Genomic DNA, 24856 nt, shown 5'->3' with positions numbered 1-24856 from the left:
AAACCAATCATTCAGAACAGATCTGCTGCTTTAAATTACTTTTTTTTTTCCCACCCCCAGAAACTGTGAAGTATGTTCTGAAACCACATCCAGGGCTAATCTGGAGGGTTTCCGTTATGTAGGTGAATGTGGGTGAACAGGGTTGATTCAGGCAGAATCTTACCGGACAGTGTAGGACCTTAGAATCTCCACTGGGTGGCAGCAATACAGCTCTTAGCGTGCAGACTGCCGTTAATAAAGCAAAGAAGAAGAAAAAGAATTGAAACAGAAGGAGAACATACTACTGGTGGCGCACATAACTCTTCAAATGAGTATATCTATGATATCTGGATGAATTTAAACCCCGTTGGTTCATCAGAAGCATCATGAATCTTAAAGACATAGCGGGGTGGAATAAGAAGGTTTCTGCGGTGTACGCTGCTGGTATCTGGACTATGATCTGCTCGTTCGTGTATTATAAATACACAGGTCGTTTTGAGGACATGCCAGGTGAGAGACATCTGTGATCACAGTCTGCTTGTCAGAAGTCAACTTTATAATTATTATCATTATTTCAAGAATAGAAAATAAATCTACCCGGGATAAATGTTGGATTTGAAATGTTTAAATGGTTGAGTTGGTAGTTAGCCAGTTTCAGGTTTCACGAAAAATGGGAAGTAGAATGGCTATCAAGGCTAAATTTGTTTGTATTTTTATTATGAAATTACAATGCTTCTTTTTTTTTTTTTTACAGCATTCAGTACTGTATTTTTCTCTTTACTTATTGATCTACTACAATAATACAGTTATTTTATAACTAATAATAAAGATAAAGATTATTAAGGTGAAGACCTGAAATAATATAATTTTTCATCTTTATTTATTCAGATGTCATTAAGATGCAATTTAAATGAATCAGTGGTTTAAACCATCAGTTCAATTTTCTCCATATACCCTCCATATTCTCTGAACACATTTAAGACGTATGAGTCCAATATGAAACTAGAGATCTGTTAAAAAGATGAAATACCTTGGTCGTTTTTTAAAAGATGATGATGATGTATACAGACAATATTGTTAGTTCCATGCACAGGCAAACACCTTCAGCTCCTGTTCTACTCAAGTTAAAGTGTCCTCATTAAAAGCATATTGCACACTGCTATACTGCCCATCTGTGGTCATCTTGGTAAAAAAAAATAAAAATCTACCATGCAGAAGTTGCAAGTTGCATACAATGATGTAATGAGTGTCATACTTAAGGTTCCCAGAGAAGGAAGTGCCATTCATCAACGTTTGGTTGAACCTACAAATAGTATCACTGTAGTACTCTCAAATCCTTCTGAGAGTTTTTCCCATTACTCATCCGGACTAAGGAGGCACTGGCTGAAATGTCTATGTTATAATTAGATTATCCTAATTATCTTTTTGTGTTTTTTTTCCTGTTTGTTTGATTTTTTTTTAATATTATTTATTTTTTTATATTGTGTTTTGTGTGTGTATTTATGGACCTACATCTGTTTTAATAAATTTAATTATATATATAGATATATATATCTATATATATATAATAAATTTATATATATATATATATATATATATATATATATATATTATAATTAAAGCTATTTACCCCTCCACCTTTTTCCTCACAGCAATAGAGGATGTGGAAGAGCCAGAAGATTCAAACAAGCATGTCTATCGCTCTGCTCACAACAAAACCATCATCGTCTACAAGAAAGACTTTGTGCCGTACAGCACAAGGATCTACAATCTCATAAAATCCTTCAGCGGTGGACCTGGACCTGGAGACAGCGACAAGTAGCAGTAAATGTGGGAGGACATTAATTTTACTTGGACAGTCTCCTGACAGGATAATGTTTCTGTCAACAGTATGCAGGACTGTTCCTCTCTTCCAAACAACAATTAAACTGCTGCAAACACTCATGATGTTTAAATAAACTTTTGCATTTTTAGAATTTTTCCGACCCACTTTTCTCCGCAGAAAGCTGGATGTGCAGGTGTTTCTCATTCTGGTGGCTCAGTTCTGTTCACATCTTAATTTAGACATTTGATAATGTTATAACCTGTTTTATTTTTTCTTGTTGGGTTGAAACATCTGTGAAAAAGATCCAGTATAGATGGAGGATTGAGATCAAAGATCCACAAAGTGTACATGAGAATAACAGAAAAACAGGAAAAATTGAGGATTTCATAAAAGATATCTCTTGTGTTGTCATCCACTGTAAAATCAAGTTAAAAAGTGTGTTCTATATATTTTTTATCTCCCATATTTGGACAAAGCTTTAAATTTCTCCTCTTTAAATCAGTACTGACATCGTCATCAAGCACTCTTTTATGTAGGGTCCATACATCTTATTCTAGGGTCTTGTTGGGAACTGGCTTAACATCTTCTTGACTAGAGTGCCCTGTACAGGGGACAGCAGGAGATACATGAAGTACAGAAGATGTTTGCAGACAGCAGGAAGCAGCAATGCTAACATGTAGCAAAGCAACATGACGGGGAGAAACTCAGCTAAAAGACTCTACCAAGCATCGGCATCCAAACCAAACACAGTTCAAACCCCAAGCGATTATATGTGAATGTAAGAAAACCATGAGAACAGCTCTGTCCACTTAGAGCTTCTGCTAATTTCTCCACACAAACAATGTGTCACATGACAGCAGAGACTCTGCTGGTTCCAGAGACGTCTGTCTCATCACTGTGGGACAGAAACAATGAAGCTGGCAGCCAGAACCAGAAATCATGTCTTACTTTTGTTGTTTGTGGTGAAAAGTTTGATTCCAGCTCTAAAAACTCTGCTGATGTTTCTTCTATGACTCTGCCTTTGTTTGACATGAATCATGAAGGTCCTGCTGGTTTCCATGGAGATGGAGGTTTTATAGTGAAGGATTCACTCTTCCTGTCATAGACTTTACGTCTTTTACGTCTTTCTGGATCATCATGGTATTTCTAAGGTGAATGTGGGGCCTATCTCTGGATCCTCCTGACTCTGACCATTAATAGAGGTGACCATCTTCATCATCAGCTGATGGTTTCCTGAGATATGTACCTGCCTAAAACCTCTATTAAAACACCTGGAAAACTGCTCAGGCTCACTTTTTTTACCTTCTATTTTTGCAGTTTCTCATCAGACATTACTTATTCCTAGGATTATACTCATCCATTGAACAGCTTCACTCATTCCTAGGACTACTTGACTCATTCCTAGATGAACTGGGCTGCTATCCTCTGGTTTTACTAAAAGTAATGCCATTTGAGATAACTTTTTACATTTTCTTCAGTATTCCAGATTAATTTACTCTGACACAGAAACACATGTTTTGATTCTAACACTTTTCACATTTCAGCTGTCTTTTGGAAAGAGTTACACATCTGTCACCTTTATTCTGAAGATCTCAGAGCTCTCTGAACTTAGCAGAATAAACCCAAACTCTTCAATAACAAATAACAGGTCAACCGCAGTGACGGTTCAATAATGTATAAAAGGAAACTAAAGGGGAGGGCCTGGAGGAGGAATTGGTATTAGTCCTTTGACTTTTCCATGGGTTAGGGGCGTTGCTGAGAGCAATAGCACACTAAAATGTAGACCTACTTTTGTATGAATAATTTACCTTGATGTCCTATAGAACTGAGCTATAGTTCCAGCCTTTTCTGTGTGTGTGTGTGTGTGTGTGTGTGTGTGTGTGTGTGTGTGTGTGTGTGTGTTTTGTTTTTGTTTGTTTTTTTTTTCTTGTAGGACTGGTATATCGCATTCCTACATGGATCTGGGTTTTTTTTTCACCTGATATGTGCTGCCAGTTTTCGCCGCTAGGGGCGACATTGTGCCACACAGGCTGCTAATACCCGGAAGTTGTGACAGCGTGCTCCCCAACACCACCACAACAATGAGAGCTATTATTCAAAGGGTCACCAAGGCGAGCGTCACAGGTAAGGTTTAACTGAGTCGAGCGTTGATTTTTAAATTACCATAAACAGAGACGAACAGCGTCTGACAGTTAGTGTCGCTGACAGCGCGTGTTAGCTTAGGTAACTGGTGTTTAGCATTAGCATCCGCGCTAAATGAATGAGTCGTGTTTCTGACATGAGTTCACTCAGCTCTGCAAACTCAGATGACACCAGTAAAGGGGTCGTTTCTCCGTATAAATGACAGCTGTGTCCTGGTGGTGGCAGATGAGTGACAGACCTCTTTCAGTGATCCTTCACACTGTCATTTAGCCGATCATCTGTCAGTCTACGTGTAAACAACGGAAGTTTTAACATCACAAACCAAAGACAACATTATTATTTTACTCGTGAAATAAGTTCAGCTCAATCACGCGCATGATTATATATTCATTTTAAAACAAAATGTTGTGAAATATTTTTTAACGTTAATTATTCTGCATCTGAGGTGCAAAACCCTAAAAACAAAGATCATTGAAGCTCAGGGGAAATGCAAAAAGGACTACTTTACTTCTTTTTCGAACTTTTTACCTGGTCCAGGTGACTACATTGTCTTATAAAGGAACATTTTTACATAATTATAATTGGTTAAATACCATTCTATTTGTGAAAATGCACAACAAGGACATTTCGTTTCCTCTTCTTTCAGCATTTTGAGTACCTTTGCGCAGATTTGATCAGCTGATGATCAAAAGTAGGTCTACATTTAGTATTTTAGTTGTTTGCCTCCTTGTCTCTGCTGTCATGCATCCCACTGCTTGTTACATTTGGAAATCGTTCACTACCAAATATTTTGACAGATGTCTCAATTCCTGGAATACTCTTGTTAAAAATACACCCATGTATCCTTCACAGAAGTCTTTTCAGCATATTTAATGTCTGAGGAGGGCATGACACTTTAATCCTACACTGGAAATTACACTCTCAAAATATATATCTCTGACATGAGGGGCTAAGAAAAAGGGTCAGGAGTTGGAAAGTGGAACTGGGTGTGTATATATGGGATTCTGGGCTAGTTAAGGGGGCTCTGGATGCCAGTAAAGGAAAAGAAATTCATTTTTAAAATGTCTTTTCTTTCATGAGTGAAAGTTTACAAATCATAAACTGTTTTAAAAATAAAATAATCAGCAAATACCCCTTTCTTAACCCTTCCCCCAACTACCAAAGCAAAGAATGCACATTTTGGGCCAACAAACACAGAAACACCTCAAAGATTTGACCTGGAAGACCTGTGACAGGTTTTACATTTATTCCTGATTGGACAGAAGCTGTTTGAAACATTGTGCCACCATGCTGGGATCAGAGGGCCTATCAGCTCTGAACAAACTGGAAGAAAACACAAAGTTGTGCATAACAATGCTGCACTTTTACTCATCAAGCTTTATATTTTCCTGCAGTGGGAGAGGACCAGGTCAGCTCGATAGGACGTGGACTATGTGTGCTGCTGGGGATATCTGTGGAGGACACACAAAGAGATGCTGACTACATGTGAGTGTACTTCATTACCAGAAGCTGCAACGTAAATATATTGATCGTTTCTTGGACATATTCCTACAGATTGCTCTTGAATAATTTTAAGAGAGTCAGCAGCAGTGCCTGATCTTCCCCACATCCTCTTTGCAGTCATGCATAATAAGCGTAATTGCTCTCTGGGTAGATTAAGTTGTTTATTCACTTTAGTTTTTAAGGTAAGCTGTAAAAAGTAGACAGTAAAGGAAAATCTGCACCCTTGGATGAAGTGGAAACATGCACTCATTATGAAATATCAGACTAAGAAGCAACATTTCTGTTGAGCTGTTTTTGGGGAGCAGCTGGACATTTCAGAAAAGAGCTATAAGATGCACACTCACTGGCCACTTTATTAGGTCCACATGTTATTTGATGACATAAATATCTATAAATACTCAGTAAATCTGATGTGTTGGAGAAGTTAAGGCAGAGCAAATTTGTGTTCACCTTCTGATTTATGAGTCAGACTGAAACGAGGAACATGGAGTGATTCACATGAAACCACTATGATTGCAGCTTATTAAGGATTTCACAGAGAGCTAATGGAAGGATCCAGGAAGAGGAGTAAAGTGGATTTTTGTGTTCTGGTGATAGTTAACAGGCTGAATTTTGAACCAGCTTTTAATGGAGGTCCTGGCAGCAGTCAGCAGTCACCACAGTGATGTAAAAAAACTAACCCATTAAACCAAGATCCTGGCTCGTCCTGAAACAAACAAACACGTAACATTCAACGACCACTTTGAACTGTTCAGTTTAACACAAATATCAGCCAATCACATGGCAGCAGCAGGAAGCATTTAGGCTTTCAACGTAGCATGATTGTTGGTCTGAGTATTTACTGGGATTTTCACACACAACCATCTCTAGGGTTTACAGAGAATGGTCTGAAGAAGAGAAAATATCCAGTTGTTGATGTCAGAGGTCAGAGGAGAATGGGCAGACTGGTTGGAGATGATAGAAAAGCAACAGGAAGTCCATTAAGAACTGGTTCCAACCAAGGTCTGCAGAACATCATCTCTGAACACACAACACGTCCAACCTTGAAGCAGATGGGCTACAGCAGCAGAAGACACACCGGGTGCCTCCTGTCAGCTAAGAACAGGAAACTGAGGCTACAATTCACACACACTCACCAACACTGGACAATAGAAGATGGAGAAGCGTTACTGGTCTGATGAGTCTCCATTTCAGCTCCACATTCAGATGCTCGGCTCAGAATTAGGTGGAAACGTCATGAAAACATGGATCCATCCTGCCTTGGATCAGTTCTTCAGGCTGCTGGTGTAAAGGTGTGGGGGGTATTTTCTTGCCCCACTTTGGTCCCCTTAGTACCAACGTGTCCTGGTTTAACCAGCACAGCCTACCTGAGTATTGTTGCTGACCATGTCCATCCCTTTATGACCACAGTGGAGCATCTTCTGATGCTACTTCCAGCAGGATAATGCACCATGTCACAAAGTTCAGTTCATCTCCACCTGCTTTCTAGAACATGACGATGACTGGACTCCATCGGCCTCCACAGCCACCAGATCTCAGTCCATTTGAGCAGCTTTGGGATGTGGTGGAACGGGAGATTCTCATCATGGATGCAGCCGACGAACCTGCAGCAACTGTGTGATGCTGTCATGTCAATATGGACCTGATTAAGTGAATAATGAGTTTACATTATTTTGTACAATTATCAAATTTGGGGAATGACTTATAGAGACATGACACTGGAACTAGATAGGCATTACTTCACTTGTAGTTTCCAAGGCAACCAGAGCCTATAAAGTCCTCAGGCAACCTGCTGAAAAGCAGATGGTTTCATTTAAAAACCAAATAGCAAAGCTGTCTGCTGAATTTCATGTAGAGTTTTAGAGCACCATGCATCCTAAACTTTGTTCTGGTGATGATGAGAGGCATGTCAGCTTGGACGGTTCAGGGGCAAAGTCAGCGAGGAGAAATGAGCAGGTTGGGACATGTGTCAGGGAGATTCTGGGTCTCTGGGGAGAGAGATGATGAAGATGGAGCTGCCGGGCAAGAGGACAAGAGGACGACCTTAGAGGAGATTTATTAATGTGATGGAAGAGGACGTGTAGGGTCGGGGTGACAGAGGAAGATGCAAATGGTAAGAAGATATGATAATGAAGGATCCGCCATGGGGACATTTTAGCCCTCCAAACTAAAAACCGACTAGGGGAAACTTTTATCTAAGTCTTGACTACAACCCTGCATACATCACATGACCCCGCTGTTATACAACATTACATGTAGCATGAAGTAAAACCCGTCGTCAGGAATGTAAGAGATGTTTCTTTGTGTTCTCAGGGTCCGCAAGATCCTGAACCTGCGACTGTTTGAGGACGAGAACGGGCGAGCATGGAGCAGAAGTGTCATGGACAGGGACTTTGAGGTGCTGTGTGTGAGCCAGTTCACCCTGCAGTGTATCCTGAAGGGCAACAAGCCTGACTTCCACTCAGCCATGCCTGCAGAGTTGGCCCAGTCCTTCTATGACAGCATCCTGGAGAATATGAAGAGTTCCTACAAGCCAGAGCTCATTAAGGGTGGGCAGGAGTTTATATGTTGTTTCTATTTAGTTTTACATTGTTGATGATTTTACACATTGTTGGAATAACTTCCAAACATTTCGTATGAGGAGCTGATGTTATGAAGCTGGGAGCTGCTGTTTATTTTTAAAATTGATCATTTTTTAATCCAGAGTTGAGTTTTCGCATGTCCAAGAATCCGTGCAGGTCGAGTGTTGGAGGTTTCACTCATATGTCAAAGTCAGATAGTCTCTCTTTATTTGGAAGATGGCTGAAATGATCAGAAAGTATCTGAGTGGAAGTCGAAGCTTTAATGCTTCCTCCATCATCATCATCAATTTCATTCCACAATTTCTTGCAGTGACAACATTCATAAACCAAGTTTTTTTTACATAATTTAACCCAGTTACCGCAGTTACTTTTATTTTTGGCTGTCCTGCAGGTGGTGAAACATATTCATTATATTTCCTCCTTTCATTGCAACTTTTTTATGTCATGTTTTACAAGCTAGTGAGTCGTCTTCACAATGACACCTTGATCTTGTTTTCTATAATCAAAGAAATCCGACCAGGATAACTTAGTTTGTTTAGAGGAAATAATTCTTCCTCTGCCGTACTTTCCCACTCCAACACACCCCTTCTCAAGTTTTAAGTTATGTGTTGCATGCACATACAGGATGTCGGTGAAATGAAGTTATACATGCTTTCAAGGTTGTGCACACCCATTTACCACCAGAAAAAACAGCACAGGAAAAAACTAAAAGACATAAATAAGCCACAGTGCCATGATTGTGCAGTAAAGTAACGCATTCAGAAACTATCTATCTATCTATCTATTGATCGATCGATCGATCTATATATGTGTGTGTGTGAGTATGTGTGTGTGTGTGTGTGTACTCTGTTAGCATCAAATCTGACAACCACACACACTTTGTACCAGAGCTGAGCAACAGTGACATGCTCATCTGTTCGGTAAACTGACACAGTCTTGTCATGGTGGTAGCACATACTACCAGGTTGCGGTTAAATCGAGCCCACAGTTACATAAATGGAATAAATGACTGTCATCGGCCATCCACATACATCATGTATGGCAGGATGATGCCGCCCGTTTTAAGGGCGGCATCATCCTCAGTGGGTAGAGTGGTCGTCCTGTAGCCCAAGGGTTGCCGGTTCAATCCCGGCCTGTTGAGCTCATGTCGAGGTGTCCCTGAGCAAGACACCGAACCCCTAATTGCTCCTGATGGGTCGTGGTTGAGCGCCTTGCATGGCAGCTTCCACCATCAGTGTGTGAATGGGTGAATGTGATGCACGTGTAACGTGCTTTGGGTAAAAGTGCTATATAAATAAAGACCATTTACCTTTTTACCATTTACCATTTAATTATGCTAATATTTTCATCAATGCTTCTCCATTTATTTCTTGTTGAGGTTTAGCATAAGTTATTTAGACACATGAAGGAAATAGAGGAGGGTATCTTTCCCACTCTGTGCACATGGAGTCACAGGAAGCTGCAGGACAACTAGCCCTTCTATGCGATAGTTAAGATCAAAAGTCTCACTGTTCACCGTGATTCAGACCTACTTGTGAGCTTGGAATCTGCTCGGTCCCTCTGCTGTTTAGTTTCATCTCAGTGGGGGGTTGTGCAGTTATGGGGCTGGATTATATGTGCAGTGATGCGCTGGCAACGATGGTGAAATAGGTCAACCCACCAGGGAGCAGGTGCGGAGAACACCTCGTCCCAGCAAGGGAGGCATAAGGCTTCCTAATTAGTCCCCCCATCCCCTCCAGAGAGGAAACATGATGACACAGCAGTCTTCCCGCGCGGCTCACAGCTTCATTCTGCAGATGGTGTCATCAATCTCATGGACCTGGTAGAAGAAAGGAGAGCGTTTAAGTTTAAACTTCCTGTCCTTGTGCAGCTCTTTCATCTTTTGTCCCCGGTGTCTGAAGGCTCCAGATTACATAACTCACGACCAAACAAACAGCTCTTGTATTTACCGCCTGTTAATCGTTGCATCAATAGTAACAAGCTTCTTCTCAGAAGTTATTGATCTTTTTTTCTGTCTTGTTTTTCCAGATGGGGCGTTTGGAGCCTTCATGCAGGTCCACATTCAAAATGATGGACCTGTAACTATTGAGCTGACATCACCGACTGGTCCCACAGACCCAAAACAGGTACAGTACTGAACACTGGAAAAAAGACTCATCTTACTCATGTTTTTGTCATCATCAGTGGATGAAGACTGCTCATACTTCATGGTATTACAGCTCAGTTTTCAGATTAAATGAATTATTAGAAAAACTACATTTATTACAGATTTAGTTATATTAAACTTTTTTTTTTTTTTTTTAAATAGTTATATTAAACTTATTTTCAAAAGTCACATCTAAAGTGGGGATTTGTACGAGCAGATCTCTGCACAACTTGCAGGAAGAGTCAAAGGAGTAGCTGTTATGTTGAGCCACAGGGTGGCGACGTTTGCTTCTGTTTCTACGGTGACTCGTGTTTTTCATTTTACCACATCTGCAGCACTAATCACAGGAATAAGAAATATATTCTCAGAACCACGACGGCTGCAGTTACCTGTTAAATTTTTATGACTATGGAGGTCTGCACCAGTCTGGGTGTTTATTAGTCCTGTTCAGGCCAGCCTGCGCGGCCTGAACGGCCTGGATGGCGACCCCTATTCCTGTTCCAGGCTGCTGTTTGTCTTGTGTGTTTACTTCCATTCAGACGTGGACACAGAGGATTTTGTCAAGCAGTGCTGAGATTGCACCAGCCAGCTCAAATTAACAACAAAGTTCAAGAGTCTGTCACTGTTTCCAAATACATGAAATCTTGTGGAATACAAAAAAGTAACAAACCAGTGTTCTTGTTAATACTTGAGACCATTGAAGCTATTTAAGACCTTAAACATGGATTTATATGGAAATGTATGTGTGTGCATGTATATATGTGTATATATATACACTACAATTCAAAAGTTTGGGGTCACTTTGCAATGGGATTCAATAGGGAAGTGACCCCAAACTTTTGAACAGTAGTGTGTGTGTGTGTGTGTGTGTGTGTGTGTGTGTGTGTGTGTGTGTATACCCAAATGAAGCCGTATCTTAAGTGCATCAACTTGACTTTGACCATCATGAAACCATCATCATGTTGTTTCTCAGCTGTCAGATTATGAGGCTAAAATGATGTAAAATGAATGTATGAATAGATATAGCAGCATAAAGGCCGACCAGAAGAAGAAAGCAGAATTTATTACTAACAGAACTTTGTAGAAATAACACACAGATCAACAGTGACCAAACCTTTTCTCATCTCATCATTCTCTCAAAAGTTTTGGCTTTCAGGAGAAAAATATTGGCACTGAAATAAACACACAACAGAAAGGTCTCTCCAGCCATAGAGGAGCATTATTTACTTCTTTTCAGGTTGATCTTTGGCTGCTCCTGATTGGACATTACCATCAATTTAAGCTCTCTGATTGGTGGAAAGTTTGTCAGGAAGTGGCTTCAAAATAAAGATCTCTTAGCAACATAATAGTGATATTTTTATTAGGGAAATTAGGAAAATGTAATAATAATTCTAGTAATGAAAGCAGCTGAGTGCAGCATTAAAGATTACCAACCGCAGTGTCAAACAGAATTGGACAAATAAGAAGAAAGGTACTTTTTGTGATTTCACTGTGTCTTTACTTTGTTTATGACTGATACATCGACCCACAAACCCTCATTTTTTTTTAGCCTTTCAGCAATTATGTACCAGGAGTGTTAATGGAGATTGTAATCGATCACCATCAGATGCAACTTGGAATATTTGTCCTGAATTACTTCTGCTCCGTTCTGCGGAGTCCAGCCAACGTCCTCATGCCTTGGCTGCGGGCCGGTTTCGGCTGCTTGGAGGGCTTGGCTCACTCGCCTGCAGGGAGGGATATTAAGCAGTCCTCAGAATTTTAATCTTGTCTGTTTGGGATGTTTGGCTGTGGGGGCTGAGGAGCCAAAGCCAAGGTTGAACATGAGGGATAAAAGGCCAGCCAATAGGCTAGGGTTGGCACAAGGGGGGGTGGTAACAGCCAACAGACACTGTTCCTTTCTTTCCATGAATTAGGGATTTAGTCCAGTGCAGGGTCAAGCGGCCAGCAAACAAAGGAGTTATCCAGAGAAATGAAAATCATCCTGTTTGGATGCTGCGTGTCAGCTGAAGGCAGCAGATCGCAGAGACTTAGTTCACTTTACAGGAATTATATAATATTTGATCGTGTCAGGGGGCTTTTTTTATGGGGTTGGGATTTAGAATTTGGGTTCGATTGCAACTTTAACGTCATAGTTTGAGATATGAATGTCTTTATGGAAAATAAAGAATATGTTTTCTGTCGTTCTCCATGTTCTAATCAGATGTTTAAAGTATGATTCCCCTGGATTTTTAGGCAGTGGATATTATATCATCAGTGACGGCAGGCCTGGATTGATATTACAGCATGTTAATGGGTTCAACAAGAATAACGCTCACTTTTGTGCTCTTTGAATAATGTAGTGTCTTACGCAATGCTTTGGATTTGCAAGATGACATTAAGTTCATAAATATTTCCCTACAAGCCATAAAAGTTTTAGCGTTGGTGTTTACGAGCCTGTTTCAGATGAAGAGTTCATCATCTCTGCTGTGATGTTTGGGAAAGCTTAAAGAATCGGTGAGGGAGAAGGAGGAGTATTGGTGTTGTGAAGGATTTATTTTGAAGTGTATGAGAGGGATCGCGCGCAGTCACATCAACAGGCTGATTTAGGGGATCGGAGGAGAGAATAGAAGCAGTGTTGTGTTCACAGACAAGTCAAATGTGGACCGTTTGTGTCTCACTTTGCCTTTGAATTTATTAAACTAATTCTCATGCATACTGGGTGATTACAGAACATACTGCAAAGGTCACGATTTGCAAGTCCTGTTGATGCCGAGCCCATCGAGCCAGAAGGAACCCCAGAACGAAAAGGTTTGCGCTGTGCTTCAGCCAAAGAGGAAATGTTACAATTCACAAGTTAAATTCAGATTTCTATTATTTATTATCCGGTTTAATGCTCAGGAGTCTCATTTATATTAACGATAGACTCCGGTCCTTACACGACCCTGAAATGGAAAGAAGCATTTTAGAAAATAGATGGGTGTTTGGAAGTTCGTTGCACCTTCCTGACCTGAGCTACGTCCACCTCAAGCCAGAAGCCTCTTAACTAACACTTTTCCTGAATTATTAGTACATTTGGTTCTCATTAAAGGGCCCATGTCATGTTTTTTTTTTTACATTTTCTGGCTTAACTCCAGTGTTGAACACCTTAAAAAATGGCATATGCATATTTTACTACTAAATTCATCCAGTAGTTTTTCAGCATCCTTGGTCACTATCCTGTAATAGTTTCTGGATTTCCTTGTATACCCAGATTTTCCAGGCAATAGGCCCAAGTCAGAGCGTGCACATTGTCCACTGTGACCATCGTTTGTGCCTCAAGGATCAAGTAATCTAGGAGTGTCCAGCTCCCGTCTTCGAGGGCTACAGTCCTGCAGGTTTTAGATGTCTCCCTGCTCCAACACACATGATTCAAACTAAATGGCTGTCCTCAACAGCTTGTTGTCAAGTTCTGCCCAAGCGTGTTGACCAATCAACCTGATTCAGGTGTTCAGCAGGGAACATCTAAAACCTGCAGGACATCAGCCCGAGGACTTTGGACAACTCTGGAGTAATCTTCTTCAGACCATTCTTTGTAAAATCCCACAGACTGGAAGGATCCCCATCACTAGTGGAAGCAAGGAATGGCTTAATTCCAGCCATCATTTTTGTCTAGGCCTGTTTCACGAGTTTATGTTTTTTAAATAATTCTTTTTTTTTAATAATTTCTTTTTTAAATAAGTTGGAGCATGGTTGAAAAGCAGTGTCTGACTTTCATTGGTTAAATTTCGTAGAATTTTTATTTATTATTACTTTTGTCAAATTCAAGTTATTTCTGTGACCATCGTGAATTTTTCTTTCATTAACCGAATGGTACCAACAATTTTGTCCACATTTGTATTTAACAAAAAGGCAGCAGTATGTAATGATTGGTGAACACGTCAGATCAGGGGTGGCCAACATCGGTCCTCGAGAGCCACAATCATGCAGGTTTTCCAAATTTCCCTGCTCCAACTCACCTGACTTAAACTAATGAGTCCTTGTGCAGATCCTTATAGGCTGTTGGATCCATTTAATTTGAGTCAGGTGTGCTGAAGCAGGGAAATTTGGAAGACCTGCAGGATTGTGGCTCTCGAGGACCAACGTTGGCTACCCCTGCGTCAGATTGTTTGGACATTGTTTGTGGAGTCCCCCAGGGGTCAGCGTTGTGGCCAAAACGATTAATTCTTTACATAAATGATATTTGAAAAGTTTCAGATACATTGAAACTATTACTGTTTGCAGATGATACCAGTATTTTATGTACTGGAGAAGACTTGCAGCAGGTTCTGGAAAAATCACACAGTAAAAAGAAAGTAAAAAGATGGTTTGATAGAAATAAATTATTAGTGACTGTAAATAAAACAAAACTAATGTTATTTTGAAACTGTAGTACATATAATGAGAGACAAGTAAAGCTAGAGGATGTAATAATTCAAAGGGTTTATGATTACACACTTCTTGTTGTGATTATCAACCACAGAATATGCTGGAAGTCATATTTAAATTATTGTGTTGAGGTTTGGGGAAACACAAGAGTTCTCTGCAACCGTTAAATATATAACAAAAATAAATAAGGGTTGTCTGCAAAGTTGGATATAGGGAACATACGAATCTGCTATTTTTTTTAAGTTAAAAACACTAAAATTCAGTTATTACAAACAGCAATAATAATGTACAAATCTAGAAATAATTAAAATTAAATTTAAGTAACAACTGTAAGGAAGATAAAATTCTGATTATAAAGGCGGGGCAGGAATACATTTCTTACCTCATCCTGCTCCTTTTTCTGATGTTATCGTAACTGTTACTTTTTCTTTAATCTGTTGATTAATTTGTTATTTTTTGTTCGAAATAAAGAAATATCCATCCATCCATCCATCCATCCATCCCTCCCTCCCTCCCTCCCTTCCAGCACATCAGCATTCAGAAATACTCAGACCAACAACCAAGCCGCGTTCAAAGTCTCTTTAATCCCCTTTCTGCCTCATTCTGATGCTCAGGTTGAACTTCAGCAAGTCGTCTTCACCATGTCTACATGACTAGATGCTGCCCTGTGATTGGCTGATTAAATATTTGTCTTAACAAGCAGTTGAACAGGTAATAAAGTGGCTGGTGAATATATACTATATATGCAGTAAGGAACCAAAACACTACATAATCCGTAAAGATGTGCAGCTGTGCTTCTAGGAATTCAGCCGATCTGAAGACAAATCTGCTCAAAGCAAATGGAGAGGTGCTCAAGCTAAGAACTGAGTGGTAATAAGAATCCCATGTTCATTAGAAATAACTGGCCATAAAAATCAATTAATTGTGTTTATTTAACACAGCTGTTTGATTATTGTTTTATATTTCGTATAAAATGTATTTTAAGAGGCTGCCCAGTATAAAATGGAAGGATTTATAAAAAAAAAAACAAAAGGTTGACGCTGCTGTGTACAAGACATCCTGAGTTTTAGTTGGTTGTGTGTGAAACTACAACAATAATAAATAGCTTGATAAAATGTTAACTTGATAAAGTCCCATGCACTTTCTGATTTACCCTTTTCAATATGGATTTAAGGTTTCCTACTTTTTCAGTTTTTTCCTTTCATGGCAGAATATTTAACTCCAGGAGAGACATCAGGAAACAGCATCAAACCTTTCACTCCACCATCATCTTACTTTTTTTTAGTGCAAACGGTTTAAATTATTCAAAATGAAAAAGATCCACCTGAAGATGTTTCAGTTTATGAAGTGGAAAGGTTTTTTTTATCACGTCTTCTATAAAACAGCAGGTTTGTTCTGTTTCTTCTGACATACACTGGACGTGTTGGACACGTGAAAGAAGCTAAAGATAGAAAAGAATAAATATTCATATTAATGAGAACTTTTCTGCTTTTCTGTTTTTCTCAGCTTTCAAAGCAGGAGAAGCAGCAGCAGAGGAAAGAGAAGACGCGCTCCAAGGGCTCCGCAGAGTCGGGCCGGGATAGGGGCGGCCCTCGCTCCAGACAGGACCCCAACGCCAGCAGTGGAGCAGAAGGGGATGTGTCGTCAGAGAGGGAGCCATAGACCAGGACAGTGAGGTAACTAGAGAGTCTGAAACTCAGACCCACGTCCCCCCGTTGACTTATCAGACGGAAGACCCAGATTTTCTTTGCTGGATCAAGGAGTGATGGTCATCCATCATCCAGGGCATCAACGACTGTTGGGATGAGAGAATAATTGCTGCTTTTTGATTTTTAAAAGTAAACAAGCATCTTGCTCCTGCAAAAAAAAATGAAGGATTAGGACTAAAAGAAGGAACTAAACCAAAAATACTGTGCAGACGTCAGACATCAGGGAACTCATTTATTAAACGATGCATTGGGAAGATCACTGCAGCTGGTGTACGGGGGAAGAAAAGGAAATGCATGTGCACAAAACCTTTTTGATTTGTAGAAGACAGCGCACGCACGCCCTATGACTGCTTCCTTTTATAAATCACAATCAACTCTAAAGTTGGCGCACGTGAAGGAGCGCTTTGCTCCACCCATGTGGTCACTATGAGCGCCCCTGATAAATACTGAATGATATAATTTCCGTGATGGTTCAGGAGGGACAAGATCCTCATAGACGGCGTTAAAAATGGAAAAAGGGTTTATTTCAATAACAGTTGTTTCAGGTAATTATGTAATATTATAAATTATGCCTGTGTAATATTGGTGATGTGAAAATTAATTTTTAATTATCCACAAATGTATCATATTACACATCATTTCTTTGTATTCATCTTTGTGCCGTTGGCGTCGCAGTTTCTCCTTTCTCCAGATTTTGTGTGTACGTCAGGGTCAGTGTTGCCATGGCGATACAGATATTCTCCCACAAATTTTTCTTTTTTATAAATTCCAAACATTGCTCATAAAGGCGCGTTTACACCAGCCTTTTTTAATTTGGATCCTAGTCCGTTTGCTCAGAAAGTCTGCTTCTTTTGGGGAATTGTGCATCAGAGAAGCAGATTCGTTGTGGGTAATCACAACCTAAAGGGTAGGCCATCCATCACAGAGTTACACGCTACAGTTCCTCAGAAACTTTTGACAATATAAGCAAAAGCACTCGGGGCTGCTGCAGATTTAGCAGATATTTAACAAAACAGAAAGGAAATTTATCCAAGTATTGAAGTAAGTGGAAGTGGCTTTAGGGTTTTTTACCTTTACATTCATACTATCAGAGTTATTTAAAATTAATAAAATGACATGTCAGCCAGATTTTATGTTCCTAAATGTTAATAAATATATTACATATGCATGTATATAAAATGTTTTCAAGCTGTTCTTCTGTACAGATGTTTGCTGTTTACTGTTTAACAACAGATTCCCATGTTCAACATCAGCGTGTGGTGCCTTGTGCAGCTTTGAATTAGCAGTAAGAAGCGGGTGCAGTTGCTCGGTTTTCCACCCGCCTGTGCCTGTGTTCTTTCTTGTCTTTGACATTGCAGTGAAACTCAGCAACGCTCATGAGAGACAAACCTGTTTGTTTCTCATTCTGCGGTTCATCCTGAAGGATGAGTCAGGGGAGAGGTTGGGATTGTTCTTTTTGCCCTCAGTGTTTGTTTACCAGTGCAAAAATGGATGAGTTATGGGAGAACAGAGAGGGGAGGCATTGAGTCAGCTTTCCTCACGTCCTGAATGAGCCTCCCATTTCTGCACAGCTCCTCTCCTGTATGAACTCTGTGGAAGTAAACAAATTAACAGACAGAATATCAAACCAGCACCACACTTCGACAGCAGACATACTCCTGCTCCTCTAATCCTAAAGTTTTTATAGGATGTGATTTAAAAATAGGAAAAAAATAATGATCTTGTGCCAACCAACTCTTAAAATGTGTGAAATCATCAGACAAACAACATCACACTGCATCATTATTTACTGAACAGCATTACACAAAAATGCCTGAGACTTATTAAATAGTTTGTGGAAGCACTTCTAGGAAGTAATGGATTTCTGGATGATGTTATCAGTCTCTCTCATGGTTGTGGAAGAATTTTAGTGCACTCTTCTTTATAAAGTAGCTTCAGTTCATTTAGGTTTGCAGCTTTGGTTTCTGCAGCTCTCTGAAGGTCCCACCTCAGCATTTCAGTCTGGTTGAGATCTGGACCTTTAGTGGAACAAGCCCAGATCATCATCCCTCCACCACCGTGCTTGACAGTTGGTATGAGGGTTTTGTGCTGAAACGCTGTGTTTGGGTTTTTCTGCTTTCTAACCAAACATCTCCGCGTTGGTCGGATCTGTCCAAAGAACATTGTTCCAGATGTTTTGTGATTTGTTCAGATGCAGCAGCCATGTTGACGTCTTCTTTATAGAGAGAAGAGGCTTTCTCCTGCAGCCCTTCCAAGCAAGCCATGCTGGTTTAACATTCTAACTGAGGCCTGGAGAGTCTGAGATGTAGCTCTTCTTGTTTGCGTTTTCTCTGAACTTGCTGGGATGCCCACTCCTGGGAAGATTGGCAGCTGCCTTAATTTTTTTCCAGTTGTGAATAATCATTCTTTGTGGTCTTTAACCCTTCCCAGATTAATGTGCAGCAACAGTTGCTTCATTAAGATAATTTCTAATGTCTTTCCTCCTCTGCATTATGTCAAGATTCAGCTTAGTGGTTCAGACCAGCAAACTTTTATCAAGACATTGACACCAGGATGGGCATCCAAAACCTGAGATGTGCTAATATTCAGGTCAGTTAAACCCAGTTTTCTCTGTTTGTTGTGTCCCATGTGGGGCCTTGTGAGCTTGTAGTCGACATCAAAGAGCCCTTGACTGTAAACCAGTACAGTCCAGTACATTTTGGGTAAATATGTTCCCCAGGACTTGGATGCTTCAGCACCTTGTTACATAAGGCCTTTTTGTCTGATGGAGAGCGAGGAATGTGGAAAAAGAGGCGGGGTGAGTAACAATAGAAAGATGTTTGAAAAGTTAAGAGAGTTATTTGGATTTTTGTGTGTTTGTTGCTGCAGAGCACACACGCACACAACTTGTAGAGGTGAGTGTGTGACAAGGTGTAAGAAGGAAATTTGGATGTAAGAGAGAAGTCAGGGCTCTGTAGCTTGGCTCTGCTGCTGCATATTTTAAAGGGAGAGCTGGTGTTCCCGAGGTTTGCTTAGCATGACTTAAACATGAGCAGTGTGAGCTTTTCACCGAATGAGTAATTTGTGACATTCATGCGTTATCGTCCCTGCTCTTCCTTCCTGTCTGAAGCGTCGGGATTTTGAAATAAACAGCTTACGAAAAGGTTTCTACTGCTGGGAGCAATTTCCTTTTCTAAAACAACTGATTACAGGATTTGGAGAAGATTTGACTGATATTAATATTTGTTTGATTTTCTTAGACTGTGTTAAAAAATAAACCCAGTTACAAACTACTGACTGTTTCTGTCTTGTCTATCTTACTCTATTTCCATTAATGTTTGCTCCATATTGACATGACAGCATCACACAGTTGCTGCAGGTTTGTCGGCTGCATCCATGATGAGAATCTCCCGTTCCACCACATCCCAAAGCTGCTCTACTGGACTGAGATCTGGTGGCTGTGGAGGCCGTTGGAGTCCAGTGAACTCATTGTCATGTTCTAGAAAGCAGGTGGAGATGATCTGAGCTTTGTGACATGGTGCATTATCCTGCTGGAAGTAGATCAGCAGTTTTTGAAATACTCCAACAACCATGCCCCGTTCAAAGTAACTTAAATCTTCTTTCTTCCTCATTCTGATGCTCAGTTTGAACTTCAGCAAGTCTTCTTCACCATATCTACATGATTAAATGTGTTGAGTTGCTGCCATGTGATTGAATGATTAGCTATTTGTGTTAACAACTGAACAGATGTACCTAGTAAAGTGGTTGTTGAGTGTTTGGGCCTCACTGTACTTTATAAAGTGGCCATAGGGGTGCATTTCCTATCTACAGAAACAAAGGTGGATCAACACTTTTGTACAGTACTGTATGTAACAAACCAAGTAAGCTAAGAAGTGTGTTTACAAACAGTAAGTGTTGGAGCCATTATTTCTCTTTATCGTTTGGTTCAGGTTTATTGTGTTGGTGGTGTTTGTTTATGTTTGGGATGGCACAGGTGACCTACATTTTCCTCGACCATCGGTGGTGGTGTTGATGGGAAGTACATGTAGGCGTGGAGGTGACAGTGAACGGTGTGCTTGGGTGACGGGAGGTAACACGGTTTTTACCACTAATGGTTTTCTGCTACCATCGCTTCTTTGCTTCTTAACGCTTCTCACCGTTTTTCCACCGTCTTTCATCATACCACCACCCCATCATAACCTCAAGACCATCCATCCATTGAACATGTATATGTGGTGATGCATATGGGGGGCAGAGAGCATTATGGGAAGGGGGTTGGTGGGCTATTCTTTTTAATTCTTTTTAAATCTGTAAAGCACTTTGTGGTACATTTCATTGTATGAAAAATGCTTTATAAATAAAGTTTGATTGATTGATGGATCGATCCACCCTGTTGCTGTAGACCGCCATCCTGGACCATAGATCATCATTCATTTATTCAGTCTGGACATTGGTTTAATAAAGCGCGTTATGACCTGGATCCCCCGCACCCAGAGCGACTAAGACGATAGGACCAGATAGTCGCTACAGTAAGGCAGATATAAAAAGCTAGAAATATTGGACCAATCAGAAATCTTAACTGCCGCAAGCTCCGCCCCATCAGGCTCGTTTCTTGCCTGATTCCATACTTTACACTAAATGTTCTTATATGCTTTTTTCCAGGCTTTTTTTAAACTTATAATAAAACAAACTGAAATGTCACATTACGTTTTTTTTTCCTTCCCATCTAGATGTCAAACTGGGGACGTGACAGTGTGTCCAGCTCGCTCAGGAAGGACTCTCAGCACCTGATTTGGACTGACCGCTTTCCTGTTTGCAGATCAGCAGCAGCCATTGCTCCCGCTTCGTTGGCGGCCTCTCTCCTCCAGAATCAAATCAAACCAGCAGGACCGCCAGCCTCAGGACAGACTCCAGATTTCTCAGATTCATAAAGAGAAATTGAAAAATGGGATGGAAATCAACCTTAAAAGCACAAGCTTTACATTCTCTTTCTTTTTTCCTGCTGCCTTCATTTTCATGTGTGTAGTTAGCTTAAAGCCTTTGTAGTGCATGAATAAGAACATCAGAGCTGTGATAGTAAAAAGGTGACACCACCTCCTGCCTGGTACACCCTCTAAATTAATTTGCTCTGTAACCAAAAAGGCTCAGTTTCTGTTCTCTAGGTAGACGGCAGCTTTAAAAATAACCCATTAGCTCAGTAGCTAAAATCAGTAGCCAATAATAGCATTACTTTAAAAGCTAAATGGTTGTATAGCTTTTGGTTTGCTGTCAATCAAAACACTGGGCCACGCGGTTAGAAGCTTAGAGGCTAAAAAGAAGTGATAAGTGATGCTTTAAAATAAAGTAAACCCAGAAACTTCTACTTTTTAGGGTTAAAACCATTTTCTAGGCCAACTCTAGCTTTCCTTTCTCCTCCGTTCTCCTTCCTGTGACAGAAGAGAAATCAATTTCAGGAAATGCACCTGGAGGAGAGAGGAGGCTGCAGGAGGAAATGCGAGCGAGGATGCACTGGTGGATCCTTCGTATAAGACTTTTTGGGATTTGTGACACATAAAGGATGCCACGCCTCGTTTCAGAATGACAGCTCAGTTGGAAAAGAACTCTAAATTTTTGCTTTTTGTCTCCAATACTGTCCTGATGTCACTTGATGCATCTGAATGTACATTTTGTGGTAATTTTATAAAGATGTCAGCAGAAAAAAGAGCTGCTGTGTTTCTGTGTTTTTCCACCGTCTGGGTTCTGTGTGATGTAAAAACAGAATGTTTGTCCTTATTTCTCCTTTCAGCATCAGCACCTGGCCATTCTGTACTGGCCCAACATTAGCTTTTTTTTTTTTTTTTTTTAGATCAAACAAGCTATTCCTGGCCAATTGTACCCCACCCCCACCCCTTTTCCTTTTTCCCCACTCCATCCACTGCTGCTGAGCTGAGGTTTCTCCAGGCTGAGGTAGAGAGGGGCAGGGGGGAGAGAAAGACGAGCTGCCTGGACTCGGAAGCTTTTGGAGCAAGAAGACGTGACCCAGATATGTCTGCTAGCCAGGTATCCTCAGCTTCAAATTGGGCTTAGAGCTGCAGCTTTCCTCTGCAGCAACTGCATTGTGATTCCAGTGCCAGGCAAGCAGGGAGGAGGACGGAGGCTGTGGGGGCCTTGGGTTATTGATGCAGCGTACCAAACATCTCGGAGGGCTGCGATCAATCAGGGAGAGTGGAGCGGTGCTGATGTTCCAGGGTTTGAGTCACCTCTGTGTTTTAAACCAACATGGCAGCTTTGTGTGTCTGAGCGGACATCCTGAGCTGCCGGGCAGGGCAGTGTGAGCCGACATGGGAAAGTGGGTTAAATTCCAGACATTCTCTTACATCTCAGGCCACACTGTTTCTGGTTTGTCTTTTCTACGACTTATCTTACATCTCATGTGTGTGAGAGGCCTCTGCCAAGCCCGCTGGCAATGGAAAAACAATTTAACTGGATTTAATTTGTTTCCCCCCTCCTCCTTGCTTTTCCCTCCTTTTCTTTTTCTTTGTGTGCATCTGGGAGGTTGGGAATTCATCTTGTTTAGTAACTTCATGACTGGCCTGTGCTGGCTTTGCAAGTCAGGCCAGGTTTCATGGCAGATTCGAGGCCTCTCATCAGCATTGGGGCTGTTGCTGGACTTTGATCTGCATATGTTCAATAAAACAAGCTCTATCTTATCAAGACAAATTTGTCAAGCCTCAAAAACTCAAATCAGATTTTTCAAAACCTCCTGGACAGCCCTGTGCTGCTTTGGCTTTCTGCATTTTTGTGTTTAACCTCATCACTTGTAGCTCCCAGCTCTGAAGGGTTAATAAAGAACAATGCAGCTAGTTGCCTAGAGCTCTGACCACTTTTTCCATTCTTGCTGGAAAGTTTCCAGTTCTATTTATATGAAACCTCAGGCTTAACAATCAAGAGACCCTCTTGGCCAGGAGGAAGTCTTATTTATTATTCTGAAGTTCTGTTTCACTCAAATCATTGCAGAGAAGCCTCATAAATGGCAGAAACGCACTGGAAACTAATCCAGATCTGCTTTGTGGACACATTTGCAGTAAAGCAAGTAAACAAGGAGGCACCGGTGTTGTGTAACCAGAGAAAAAGCTGCAGCACATGTAATCTCTGCGGGGCTGATGAATGACTGGCTTTGGTGAAAGTTCCGGCGCTTGTTTGAGACCAGATGTCTGAAATGAAACAGAAGCTGTCTCATTTGTTCTCAGAGGGAATGGCAACCTCTTCTAGGTGAGAGATCATTAACAACAAGTACTTTTCTAGGGAGACATCACTGTCATGTCTGTCTCCTGTTTGACAGGTTTTATTTGAGTTGGTGGTGTTTTACTGAGTGATACACAATGTAGTTTCAGCATCTATCAAAACCCAAAGGAGGAGAATCGAAGGAGCACAGAATTAATCCACCAAAAAAAAAAAACTGATCTTTGTTTCTCTTTAGGATTTCTCACAGGTTTTTTGCATTCATGTTTTTTTTCTGTTCAAGGAATCCAAATAAGGAATTTACACACCTGTTCTGAAAAACAGCCATAACAAAACACAGCAAAACAATCTGCATAAATCCAAAACTAATCCTAAAAATAAAGGCCGTAGCTATCAAACAAGTACATGAAACCGAGCTTCTTGGTGGTATTATAGATAACAAAACTAACTTGGAACAAACACATTGATAACATTACTGGGGAAATGGGAAGAGTGATCACTACATCTTTTTACCAACAAATGCAATGAAGGAAATAATCCAATCTCTGCTTTTCCAACCTGAGTTACTGTTATCAGGTCCAGTGCATCAAAGGGAACACTCAAGAAGCTTCAAAAAACAAAACCATAACACTTAAATGTAATGACAAGGCAAATGTTATCACTGCACAATATTGGTTAAAGACAGGTTATTATACACACAGTTTCTATCAAGAATATCTCAGTAAGAAAAAGACCTGTAATGTTTCACCAAAAGCTCAACTTCAGTATAAATATTCATGGTTACACCACCATGAGGAATGAAGATAATTTTATCTAAAGCCAAAACAAATGCAGTCAAAGAGACAGTTTTCTTATGGAGGAATGTAAGAGTGGAGGCATTTACCAAATTACATATCAAAAATAAAAATAATTTAGTTTAAAATGACACTGGCAGCATTTATTAAAGCAGAGAATCTAGTTATAAAATTATATGTGTGTGTGTATGAGGATGTGTAGGGATATGAGTATTCATGCACGTATATATTCGTGTGTATGTGTATAAAGTGCGTGTGTATATATGTCTAGGTGTATGTTTATGTATGTGTATATATAAATGTACATATATATGTTTAAATTTAGACATGGACTATATTGTTACATGTATACATACATGTTACATTAAAACCACCTGCCTAATATTGAGTAGGTTCTGTACTTGTGGAGACAAAGACTAAAGTCAGCCCTTGAATGTTTGCTGTTTTATCTGGTATCTAGTAATATAAGTTTTGCACCACCCTGATGCTCATGTGTCCATTGTAGGTGCTTTCAGGGTCAGCAGCATTAGAACCTTGATTGCGCTGTGCCTTTATAGCTTCAGTTACAACAAACTTTTTGTTTTGGCTGCGGC

The 24856-nt window shown here is 40.3% G+C and overlaps 2 protein-coding genes across 5 annotated transcripts; both read left to right on the top strand.

Moving 5' to 3' along the window:
- Positions 1–253: 253 nt before the first annotated feature.
- LOC121638199 (small integral membrane protein 26-like) lies at positions 254–1955 on the top strand. Its single transcript, XM_041982800.1, has 2 exons — positions 254–489; positions 1632–1955. The coding sequence occupies exons 1-2, from the start codon at positions 366–368 to the stop codon at positions 1799–1801; spliced, it is 294 nt and encodes a 97-aa protein (XP_041838734.1). The 5' UTR covers positions 254–365; the 3' UTR covers positions 1802–1955.
- A 1844-nt stretch (positions 1956–3799) lies between these two features.
- On the top strand, positions 3800–24617 carry dtd1 (D-aminoacyl-tRNA deacylase 1). Of its 4 annotated transcripts, none has more exons than XM_041982799.1 (6): positions 3800–3928; positions 5341–5431; positions 7763–7998; positions 10060–10157; positions 16067–16231; positions 21068–24617. In XM_041982799.1, the coding sequence occupies exons 1-5, from the start codon at positions 3886–3888 to the stop codon at positions 16220–16222; spliced, it is 624 nt and encodes a 207-aa protein (XP_041838733.1). In that variant the 5' UTR covers positions 3800–3885; the 3' UTR covers positions 16223–16231; positions 21068–24617. The 4 variants fall into 4 exon arrangements, with proteins under 4 accessions (XP_041838733.1, XP_041838731.1, XP_041838732.1 ...); XM_041982797.1 differs by having other exon boundaries at positions 20979–24617; XM_041982798.1 differs by having other exon boundaries at positions 16067–16236.
- Positions 24618–24856: the final 239 nt, after the last annotated feature.

Source organism: Melanotaenia boesemani, chromosome 4, assembly GCF_017639745.1.
Source record: "Melanotaenia boesemani isolate fMelBoe1 chromosome 4, fMelBoe1.pri, whole genome shotgun sequence".
In the NCBI taxonomy this organism is placed as follows: Eukaryota; Metazoa; Chordata; class Actinopteri; order Atheriniformes; family Melanotaeniidae; genus Melanotaenia; species Melanotaenia boesemani.
This window is presented reverse-complemented; position numbering and strand designations above follow the sequence as displayed.

What these genes read in the sequence shown, in the direction of transcription:
- LOC121638199 (XM_041982800.1), top strand. Translation starts at nt 366, where the DNA reads ATGAATCTTAAAGACATAGCGGGGTGGAATAAGAAGGTTTCTGCGGTG. An exon ending in TCGTTTTGAGGACATGCCAG is followed by an intron (nt 490 to 1,631) that starts GTGAGAGACATC and finishes TTTTCCTCACAG; the next exon opens with CAATAGAGGATGTGGAAGAG.
- dtd1 (XM_041982799.1), top strand. Translation starts at nt 3,886, where the DNA reads ATGAGAGCTATTATTCAAAGGGTCACCAAGGCGAGCGTCACAG. An exon ending in CAAAGAGATGCTGACTACAT is followed by an intron (nt 5,432 to 7,762) that starts GTGAGTGTACTT and finishes TTGTGTTCTCAG; the next exon opens with GGTCCGCAAGATCCTGAACC. An exon ending in GTCCCACAGACCCAAAACAG is followed by an intron (nt 10,158 to 16,066) that starts GTACAGTACTGA and finishes TGTTTTTCTCAG; the next exon opens with CTTTCAAAGCAGGAGAAGCA.